This window comes from Ylistrum balloti, unplaced genomic scaffold (assembly GCF_031769215.1).
Source record: "Ylistrum balloti isolate Yb309-2 unplaced genomic scaffold, AGI_CSIRO_Ybal_v1 Utg369724, whole genome shotgun sequence".
Classification (NCBI taxonomy): domain Eukaryota; kingdom Metazoa; phylum Mollusca; class Bivalvia; order Pectinida; family Pectinidae; genus Ylistrum; species Ylistrum balloti.
The window spans coordinates 2,810,685-2,823,193 of NW_026781942.1; the positions used below are offsets into that span (position 1 = coordinate 2,810,685).

The window sequence follows — 12,509 nt, forward strand, 5'->3', positions numbered from 1 at the left end:
TCGGATCATTATCTTGAACAGACACCACAGCGATGTGGCTCCAGTTGAAGATTTTATAACTTTTTGTCGTTGTAAAATTTTGGCAGTAGTTGTTGCTGAGCCGAGTGAAATTTGAAATAATTTGGTTAGAAAAAAATCTTATTTGTTAGACGGATAGTATATATTTGTTGTTTTATTTATAACACAGAGTCATTAAATCACACGGCAAAAGTCAATTTGGAAAAAGAATCTCGTTTGTGAATTTAAAAATTATAGTAATATGTTAATGATACATGTACAGTATTTACAAAAACCCACGAAACAAAACAGTTCTTCAACTATACTGATTGTATACTACAACTAAAACTCGGTGATCTTGATGACTGTGTCAGAACAGTCATGACCCATATTTTTCACTATCTATGAAATCTGAGCACCAAATAAACTGCTAATGGATTAGATTGTATCGTTAACAGGTCGGAGTCCGGTTTCTCAAACAAAAAGCGTTGGCTGAAAAGTTCAGGCCTTTCTCCCTCCCGTTTGTTAGTTTTGACGTCAAATCTAATGATGCTTAGCATCTATATTGGAGTTATGAAATTTGAAGTTGTACTTGACCATAAGTGACAGTTTTTATTTACATACAGCTGTTCCATATTTTCTTCCCAATTTTATTAAACTAAACATTTTTAAATGAAAAACTGCAGCTATGTTTGTGGGATTGAGAGGATAGGGGGATGACGAGGATATGAGGCTTGATGAAGCTAACCAGCCATTGATAAAGACTATCTTGGTGATACTCTATATTTACACAAATTACTTACTGGGGTTAGAAAGATTACATTCGATAGTAACCAATGAGCAAAGCTCACGGGATTTCACATGAGAGCGCGGAAACCTATTACATCGATACATAAACATTGAATGTATTTAATTTCATTTGTATTATTATTCAACATCGAGAGAACGTTGGAACATGACTTCTCGGAGTTAGGAAAGAATGGCATGGTACACATGTAGAGATGTAACCTTTGTAAATCGGTTACCTGTGTAATATTTGGTACTGTATATATCAGCCTTGTTTTTGATATAGGATGTGTCAATATGCACATACATAATATCTTAATTTTAGTATTCTAGGAATTTTATGGAAGCGTGTAAAAAAAAAACCCCGATTTCTTACTGATATATGGTAAAACATTCACATCACAAATTATGAATGAACCCGGACGAGTCTATTTTACTTTGCGATCAGGTGATACACCTACACACTGACGTGCCGGGACATGTCTGTTTGGTGAAAATCTCCATAGAGCTATATATAAACACGATGTAACTTGTAATTATGTATATTACCAGCGACATGTATTTCAGTCTTGTCGAGTTAAATGGGATATCTAATATTACTAATGATATGGATTAACACTTTTTGTAACTTTAAACCTTCTTCCCAAATCATCAAAAATGTAAACTTTGTAACGATGGCACATGCTTTCGTAACTGGGAAGTCAGAGGCGTTAGTGTCGATTGGTTTCGATTAATTTTTAATCTGGAGAATATACCCCAAACTCTGAACGAATGTTCAATATTACGTCAGAGGTAAAACCCGATATCGTTCTCCGGCTATGAAAACATATTCAGAATATCTCTAGACTCGACATTCCTACCATATAACTAAGACGATATATGAAAATCGGAGAAAATATCGGCTACCAATCGACTTGTATTTTCATATCCTATTATAAAACTGTATATATAGATAATTGTAGACCGAAATTTATGTGCCATTTTCTTTTACTTAAATTTTCATGCAAACCCAGTAAATATAATCAAATCATATTTATTTCTCATTCTGTCAAGATTCGGGACGTTAAAGTGAGTTATGGAGACGTTTTATTCCCCAGAATGTGATAATTTTTGTTTAACATGGCCAGGCTGGGCACCGTGCTTTAATTTTGAAATCAAGGATGAAAGTTTATCAGCAGTAATGATGTTTTTATCAGTGGAAACCGAAACTCGACACTTCACAGGTCATTTCTACATTATTTACAACACAATGTACGAGTTTTTATCTGACGTTTCAACCCTTAGTTACCAGGTCAACTGCAGGTCATACATATTAAACATGTATAATGTTCCCGTATTAGACTAGACTTTCTAGCACGTGCATACACTTGATGCTGTGTTTGATGGTTACCATCAGTACACAATCTCACGAGCTAAACAATATCTTTATTTTCTCAACACTATGAAGATTACACGCTTGCCGCTATTTTCCTTTGTTAATAACCAAGCTACACACTATATGGTCTTGTTCTCTGTCAGCTCCACGCTTCTCCGTCCCCCTCCCGAATCCTGACCGTTTTGTCTAGGGCTCTTATTTTTACGAGGTTCCCCAATCAGATTATGTAATCCATCTCGCACAATCTCGCTTCCGTCTTTTTCGTTATCACAAGTTGAAACGCACAGGTGATCTAGAATTAATTCGGTTATGTCACATCTCATCACACTACTTAAATACATGCCGAATGAATTTGATAAATTTATCACATTTTAATTATCTTTGATGTTATATTAGAACATGTATTTGATGAATTTGTTTTACGACGGAACAAATTTTAAATACGCCAATCTCCTGCCTTCTGATGATTATTTGTACGTTTCTATACTTAAACATGGCTTATGAAAAAAATTCTTGATAGCATTCAAGTGTAAATTTTGATTAAAAGATTATTTCTAAATATTGCGTATTTCAGCCGCGATATAGATATATATTTTGCCCAAGTGGTCCGCTGATGAGACCGATACTTAAGTATACCATGTTTTGAGGGTATGCAACCCCTGATAACACCTCATTGAACTAATGCTGAATGCCAAGCACTTGGCTATTTGGTTTGAATTCACAATAGTTGCCCTTTTTATATTTTCTTGCCTGTTTCGTCCTTTTATACTTCGACAAACGAACTACAGCACACTTCTTGACTTAGGCCGGCTAACCAGTGCTTTTACTAAGTGGAAAGGAGGGGATATACAAAGGCTACACCTAGTGTCAACCGGTAATTATCGGCAAATTAAAGGTTCACTTCCCCTCTAGCGTGGGAAAAGGGTTCGGGGTCAATACTGTTGTACTTGGAAACTTTTTTGATGTCCTATAGTGTTTAAGAACGTTTTCTGTAAAATGTAGAGATATTAGGCCGTATGAAAAGTATTCAGAATCGTCCGGTATTTTAGTTTGTGTATTAGCACTTCCGGTTCTACTGTGCAAGTATGTTAATATTGGAGGAAAACGAATCTTATTCAACAATACGAGCAGTCATATTAAGGTGACTTTCGTGTCTTTAAAAAGTTAGTGTATGCTAGAAAAGCTCAGAGAATGTGTTTAAAAAGGCGATGACATTTCTTATTGGTAGACCACACTCAAAATATTCCAACATAAATATATTAATTACAATGACATCAAAGATACATATGCAGAAATAGATGCATCATCAGGTTCTTTTTCACACTCCTGAAAACTGACAATCGTGTTAAATGATTTGTTTTGAAAGTGACATCGATCAGATTGAAGATTACGTCATTTTGATGACATCAAAGTAAATATATCGGTTAGATATTTAGGTATACTCATCAAGCACTTATCAGCACGTATCTATTCATGCAGAACTCTATAAGTTGACAGTATGTGAATGTTTACACTTGGTTCGCGCTCTGTGGTACACCTGGCGTCAGGTTATCAGATTATCTCCCCTTAGTAGTGTATTTACAACTAGCCCCGGGGAATTAAATACTGGAAAAAGATGTTCGATTAGTAAAGATATAATCACAGACCCCTGGGGTCGCTTCGAATATTTACTTCTGCCATCGCTTGATTAGGCAAAGGAAGATGATTCAAACTATAAAATTTTGAGCCCTTATTTAGATTTTTTGTTAATTTATTTCTCTATTGGATGTGCACCCAAAGTATTGTATCGTGAGGTCGTTCGGTTGCCGTGTCTGCTGCGTTAAGTGCCTCGATGCAAACACAGACCGAGCAATATATTCCGCATTACATGTACTCGGAGGGGTGATGATAGGGGATTTCGCTGTATCTGAGAAAACTATTCGTCATGGATTCCAGTCACAGCGAGACTGTACCTGGATAGTCAGGCAGATATCTGCCTACCAGTGCATATAGCACATTATTACATGTTTGTGCATATATTTTAGAATTTATCAGAATTCCGACGGATGCGGTCTCGCAGGTAATCGTAACGACGGTGTGATAAGGGTATTGCACACTCGAAATAGGGTAGTTTTCCATGCCGCACGTGTTAACATTTTTCGATAACTGCACTAGCTGTACCTGCAATGCACTCTGACCTTAAGCACGGTAAAACCTACCTGCATTAAGTGAAATTTAAACGTCTGCAAATGAAGTCTAGCGTGTGTGCATCGATGTCATGTATGTACCTCATTGTCAAGTGGTTATCCAGTTACAATTCTGATATGGTCAGTAAATGTAGGGCGGTAAATACAGGCATTGAACTGCCTTGCTATGGTATTTATGACCGATATAAATGACACAAGTATAGAAAGAAAAAAGATATGAATAACATAATATCATCCTTGCTTGTGATATCATTTATATTGACAATATAATATTTATATTTCACAGTAAATTATATCTGTATCGTTTGGTAATTAATGTCGACTATAGATAAAACAGGGAGACAATGCATTTATAGTTGTAATTGCAGGAGAAAAACTATTCGTAAACTTAACGTGTGGCGTGGTTGTTACACTTCTAACTTATAGCTCTCAAGACGCTAGTACGATACGTAAACATACAATTTTTGCACTATCACCGAATACAAACTATGGAATGTGTGCATCACAAATACACCAGGAGGGCACATCTCTCCACCCTTTGTCTACGACCTATCTTCACTGTTCTATCGAAAAACAGCCGCCAAGCACATACATTGGTTAAACCGTAGAATGTGAAAAGTGTCTGAGCTTTATCGCACGTCTCATCGACAGACTGGAAAATTATGAATTCTTATTTTTATCACCGAAATCCGAAAAAGAATGAGTGATGATGTGATACGTTGTTACTATGCACTTGGATATAAATAAATAGCAGTAACGCCACTGGGACCTTAAACGACTTCCCAAGCGCTCTAGGCTTGAAACCACCTCCATCTATCAATGCTTGCGAATAGAATTTATCATTTAACTAAATATTTTGGTTCTGTAAAATGTATTGTTTATATGTAAATAACACCTAAGTATATGTTTTTAAGAGGAGATGTTTAAAGCTGACTAAGTGGGTCGACTCTGAGTTTGTTTGAACAGTGATTCATCACGCTATCACGATGTGTAACCCTTTAGCAACGTACACACGCGAGGACATTCCTGCAATTTGTTGGCAAAATGTCACGTTCGACAGAATAATAAAAACATCCTTGTAATCTTATAATTAAATGATAAAAATATATCGGCCTATATGACATTTACACCCAGAAGAGGAGAATTCGTCTAGACCGACTCTCCGGGCGTCCTTCGCAGTGCAGGCAGCACGCGAGTCAAACTAAAGGTTGAATAGAATAAATACGGGTTGTTTTTATGCTTATATTCCTAGAAAAATGTAAATTGATATCGATTTAGAAATAATCTAAGATGAAAAAATCCCCCAAAAATACCAACATGTCAACATAATCATGATTCAAATTCAATAAAACTAGGGCAAAATATGAACAAAGAAATATTTACACGGAGACTCGTGGGGGAAAAAAGTACAAGGATAATAAGATCAGATGTTCCGGAAGAGTAAGCGTCTGATGCTTCTTCGACGATACCCGCCTTGTTAAATGTCGATCCAGGTAACTAATGTCACATTTTCAAATGAGAACAAAGCACTAAGGGGTTTCCCATTATTTAGGAAACGATTTGCATCTTGTTGTGCTTGGATTTGAAAATATTGGATCGGAGTATTTTAAGTTGTTCTAGTGTTCAATTTCTGTCGGCACAGAGCTTCGAATGCGGGACATTTCACGTGTGTATCCATACCCGCGACAGAGAGAAAATAAATTGAATCCAAGATAATATTGCATTGAACTGAAATGTTATATTTCCCTAACGAAGTAGAGCTATTGCTTAAGGGATCAAAGTATGATAACATATATCAAAACTATGATATAATTACACGGAGCTGGTTCAACAGCGACAGATTCCCGTCGGTGCAACGCTAAATTTACGAACACGCCTCGGCTCCGGGACAGACTGACGATTGTAGACACGGCTAATTCAAGTACATGTCTCCCCTATACAACTTTGTCGCAATGCAGATCACGAAATACATGATCGAAAATAACAAATTGACTCCAAATTGAAAAAAAATGAAAATAAAATAAAAAAAAATGCTGCCAAATTTGTTTTATTCGGATATGAAACTAAAACGAGATTAAACCAACTCCATATGATCCTAGCGGAGTGATCGAGAAAAATGGTATTAGCTCGGAATTATATCTTCTGGAATGATGCTATTTCACGTTGGCGAGCCGCGGAATCAATTCCCAGGTTATACCATGCACGATCCCAGGGGACAGCACGTCGGAAATATAAATATGCGATTTCTTTCCTGAAATACCTGTCATCCCTGTCTTGCATAGTTGACTGGTCCATGATTTAGAAAATGAAATTCTAATGTCAAAATTCAGGGAAGATGTGCGTATTTGGTGTTTCCCAAATATTAAAATTCTAAGCATGACGTCTAGAGTGCAAAATTTGATAATGTAAATTTGAACATCGCGCTTTCCATATAGTTTAATTGTAATTTATTTTGAAAGCATTTCCTTGGGAACTTTTACCAAGGAATTTTCGGAGTTCGCCTGTCATATAACCTAATTATGCAAATAGGTAAAACAAGACTATTTGATTTTCTGGTATGAATTTTATTTGAAACTACACACGACAACAGAATTATAAAATTTGATAACGTTTTCATTTCTAATTTTAGAATTAACAGAAACATTTTAGCGAATATTTTATTACAATTTGTGATATAACAAAAGGCATGTAAGTTCCATCAAAACGCGATTTTCCTGTTGCCAGTATATGGAAATGTGTTCGTGCCGTTTCTATGCCAACGATTAGAAACTTAGAGTGAGAGTTTTGCGTCCATATAACATTGACATGAAGGAGGGTAGTGGTTTTTTTGGAAGACAATTTGGTAATGCTTTTATGGGCTGCCGTTCAATGATTTGACATCATCCCGTGATGTGGTATTATCAATGTCAAACCCAAAGAAAGTGTGTGTGTGTAACGCGAGAGATAAATGTTACTATAATTCACTTGTCAGAAATTCGCTATAATAGCACCGTATATATAAATTCACGTTAGGTTGGTGAATGCAAGTCTACTGGAATAGGTTTTGATTTTTCTTCAAGAATCGATAAAGTTCTGTTTTATATTCACGACAACTTGGAACCGTTAGGCCTTTCACTCAACCACAAGCTTAGTGTCTGCTATAGAAAGGTCCAAATTAAAAGCGACAGTCTTCTTCAGCGAAAATTAACATGTCAAAACAAATTAGGCCTATAGGCGGTACGCCCTCCCGGAAAAAAACTTACCCATAGCTGTACATAATCTGGTTAGGATAGCACTTCACGAATGTGTCATCGCTTCATGATTACTGCGTCAGCGCAATTATGAACACTACGTCACCATTTCATGAAGACTACGTCATCAATACATGGATCTGTCATTACATATTACAAAGTAGTAATATAATCACACGATGAAAGCTTTTTATTCACACTTTAAGATGTAGGGTTTTTTTGTGAACATAGAAAGTTTTGTTTTGATGTCGCCACTATCCTGTTTTTAGGTCAGTGAGACATTAGAATTTAAAACATCCCAAAATCGCGAAGCCGAATATAGTATCCGTAGTTGACACCGTATCGTCAATCAAATAAAAAGCTTTCTGTCGGTGTTATCGTAATAAATACTGGACATTTATGACATCACACTCAACTTTATCTTGCACGTACTTCAAAAATTCATAACTTAGCATAGAAATACAATAACAAAAACATGTATTCGAAATTAAATTGCCAAAGAAAACCATTCGATTTCATGATATTTCTGAAAAAAACATCGTTTTTGCTCCAACCTTTTAGTAAAACCGCAAATATTCGAATCAGCGAAACAGTTTTGATAAAGTAAATCAAATCTTCAAAATGGAAAAATGATGGTTTTTAAGTGATAGTGTAAGTGTTTCATTTCCCTATATACTACATATCGACCTCGGTGTTAAAATTCTTTACAGAGTTAGACTGGTTTCCATTGGTTACGGTGTTGTCGAGTTACGACCTATTGTGTGTCCACTCTATCGAGAGACCTATATGGGCAATGATCCAAATTGATATATATGTTACCCGACTTTTTGACTATATACAATAGTCTGTAATCCTCTTCAGATCTGTCTAGAATATTACACATGTTTTGTACTTTCTTTAACAAGTGTCACGTGGAAAGTTCTCGTCTGTACACCTGTCAAAGCATTATAGTCTGACTTGTGCACGGATTACAACACCGGATGATCAGCGACTTTGTGAGGGTCATTTATAAGTCAATTTGTCAATAGGCTCCACTCGGATGATCTGGCTACCGTAAATTTCCTTTATCGTTGTGTAATCAACGAAGAGCCGGTCAAAATGTCAAATGGTCAGGATTATGCCACTTGGTCGATAACATGTGATATACACTACAGACTATGTAGATAGGTTTATGTTCAAGGATTATGACATACGTAACGACCAAACTGTCACGTTATCGACTACTTTTGTCTGCAGTGACAAAGTTTAGTCAGTGACACTTTAAGAGGATTGTCACTTTTTGTCCTGTATCCTACTTCACGTTGTTTTCGACGAAACCTTTAGGAAACAGTCAAGGCATTGTCAATATTTAACGGGATTTATTGTATTGGTAAGAGATAAGTCGGGTGGTGATAATGTAAACTCTGTTATTACGACATTTACCGTTGTGATGAGGTTCTGAAGCAAATTGTGTCTGAAACAACAACTGTGAAATCAATAATATGATTAACATCGTTGTAAACACAGCCGATCGGCCCACTCGGGGATTTCCGTCATTTTAAGTTTTCGGTAGAATGACGGAATGACTCGAGTGATTTTCTAGCTGGTGACTTGAGTCAAAAGCCACTCACTCTCCATTGGCCAATAGCTAGCCAGTTACTTGATTGCTTGTGAGATAACGAGTCAAATTTCACAAATATGCTTACTCTCAAATACTTTAACGTTATCTGAACTGCATTGGGATCGTTTTTTTATTTTTGATACATCTTGAAATTCTATTGATTATTAATGCGTCATGGTGTCATATTCATATGTTGTGCTGCCTTTCTGACCCACACCACAGACCGGCAGCTCTCGCAACACTTCTACAGTCACAGCGTTCCTTTCATAATGGCTCGTTTGATAAAATGTCATTCAGCTTAGAATTATTTGAGGAAATATTACAAACTTCAACAAAATGTGACATTTACAATACACATAGAAGCTCTAAAGCCCTTCGTGCTATATTCAACCAAAACATTAATTAAACCCCGTCCCACCGCAAGGATTTGCATACAATGACTACTGTGTGCTCATGTAATTTTATGCTCGAAGATCGTCCATGTCTCATTCACATAGGACCTTTACATGAAAAAAACACCAACGTTTTGTCATCGTCAGCTTAAATTCTCGTTTCTATATGCTTTCAGTTTGAGATACGTTTAATACTTAAACATTAAACGTCAGAACTGAAATATGAAAGTGCTTAAATTTGAACTGACTGTGAAATGTATGTAAATATACACAAATAAATGCGTATGCATTAAAGAAATCCTTGTTATTTTGGGATGTTTTTTGTATGACTGGGCTCCAGAAAATCGCTAGGCTCACCTGCAAAACTCCCCCGCCAAGCACTCTGCGACAACTAATCGTTGGCGACATGAAAGACGACAATTGTAGTTAATGTAGATAGGCAGATCTGTGTTACGACATACCTGTATGTCATTAAGGAACACCTGACAGTTTAGAAAAAGTGCAGTATCATGTGAATAAATAGTTACATATATGGTATCACATGGCTTATCAAGGCCACATTATATTTCTTTAAAACATGAATGATATTGCCGTTGTTTTTTCTCTCCAATACATCAGTGCTGTTAGATCACATTTCAAATCTAGATATTAACGGGCTTTCTACTCTCCCACGACCTCTCTGCAAATGACCACAAGAGTGGCCTTTTTATTTTGTTTTTACGTCTGTATGTAAATTCATGGAGGTATAATTAATGTATCCGTAATCTTCAGTCTTCCTACACTGATTATGACGGCAGAAAGAGACGGGAATTTATGCATTATCTGGGAACTTTTCGTCCTTTAATGCCTAGAACATGCATCAAATGTATACCGTTTATTTATTTATCTGATATATTTACCTATCTATTTATTTATCTGATATATTTACCTATCTATTTATTTATCTGATATATTTACCTATCTATTTATTTATCTGATATATTTACCTATCTATTTATTTATCTGATATATTTACCTATCTATTTATTTATATGTTATACTTATTTGTATGATATAAAACCAACAATAAGGGACGGGCGATACAATTTATACCATTAACTTGTTGAAACAACACATTTCTGTAACGATGATTATATGTTTGTTTGTTTATTTCAGACATACACACCTACAGGTTTCGATACCTACACAGCAACGTACCACGTGTCCGACACCTACAAAATACAAATGTCAATATGGGACACTTCCGGTAAGTACATGTGACATTTTATATATTTAGTAAATTATCCATAAGCATACATCTGTACTCACCTTCCTGTTGTGTCAGAGACACTGTTTGGTTCATTTGAAGGTTCATATCGTACATAGCGATAAACCGGAAGTTACAGAGATTTGGGATGGAATTGTAATCAGAATGCTGATTCTGTAAAGACCGCAGGATCAAAAGGCCACGCGTAGGCGGTGAATGATTGAACAAAAACGGGAAGAGAACGAAACTTCCTTGTCCATGCATGTTTCATGAATTCATCGAGAAGATACATGTGGTTTACAATATGCGGGTTCAATTAGATTTCGAGGAACGTGTGTGGTGTAATTATTATTACAGAAGCAAATACGATTTTGTTAATGGCGCAGTTATTGATATGAATTGGTCCGAAGTCCTGCTTCTATATTAGGGCGTCCCGAATACGGCATTTAGAGAAATGGCTTCCAAGCATTACTCGAAACGATTCATATCGATTTGTGACAATTGCAATACACCGACAACAATTTTAACACCAAATTGTAGCACGATATTTTTATTTTGCTTCAATGCTTGCTATGCACACTATGGGCAGATGTGAAGTCATGACAAGGCTTTTCGTAACCAAGTGCTCGTTATTTCTCGTTTCAGTAAATTTCGTAACATAAAGTATTGCTCGTTAGTGTTGCGTGCTTATAATTAGAGCTCTCCGCGCGGTTGGAGTGGAAATGGGTATCGAGGTGGAAAATTTAGCGGGCTGGTAGGGGAGGTGTTCAGGAGACCGACACGTTCTTGTCTATTCTGTTTTGTATATAGTACATTGGTGTTTCTTAAATAAAGATATATTTTACCGACGCACTGCTTAAGGTATCGTCAGCACAAACACAATCTGTAAACCTTGCGTGAAAAATTACAATAAATGAACGCTATATGATTACTCCGTGGGGATATTCCAAACAATACAACCGTTTTCGTTGTTGTCATTACATTGGTCGTCGGATAAAAGCTTGATTTAAGACCACGAATCACGAGATGTGCTGGTTATAGAGCGTAACATCTTTGCGGTTTAACTATAGATACATGAAGACGCAATATTTCAGCGAAATACGAAACCACGGCAAGTGAACCAGAAGTTTGTTCATGTTGTTTCACGATGTAGGCTGTCAAGCGTTGATTACTTTCCAGTGTTTTTGCTACGCTCTCTAGAGTTTTGATGATAAAATTGTTACTATTTCTAGCGTAAGTTGTTTACATGTGACAAACCTGATATTCAAGATGTTTTCTCAAGTGCCCAGCTGCAAGCAAGTCCCGTTATCGTTAGAACGTGCAACACGTGCTCATCATATGCGTTCTGATAGTATTTGCATTTTAGACAACATGTGAGTACATCAAGACTGAGAATTGCGCGTGTCCGCGACTTTTAGTGACGTCATAACCATATCACTCAATATTAGCAAGCGCAAATTGGCATGTTTCAACTTCGTTAAAATTTTCTCGATAATCTCATATTCAGTTTCCGGTCACAGAAAGTCTTTTCAGTAGTCTTGTGTCAAACGGTAGACGAGTACTGGGTTTGATGCTGATAAATGAAATAATCAATAAAGTGCCTGGAATATAAATTGTATTTGAAAAGCCCCGAACTAATGACGAAGTAAACAGGTCATGGTTTGGGGTCTTTTCTCTCGATAAGGAATATACACAGA

The 12,509-nt window shown here is 36.4% G+C and overlaps 1 protein-coding gene across 1 annotated transcript in view; it reads left to right on the forward strand.

Annotated features, from left to right (window-relative positions):
* The window catches only part of LOC132565445 (rho-related GTP-binding protein RhoE-like), a 29,598-nt gene that overhangs the window by 4,876 nt on the left and 12,213 nt on the right, over positions 1–12,509 (forward strand). The window contains exon 2 of the mRNA XM_060230085.1: positions 10,722–10,812. Coding sequence (XP_060086068.1) covers positions 10,722–10,812 — 91 coding nt within the window. The remainder of the gene's footprint in view (positions 1–10,721; positions 10,813–12,509) is intronic.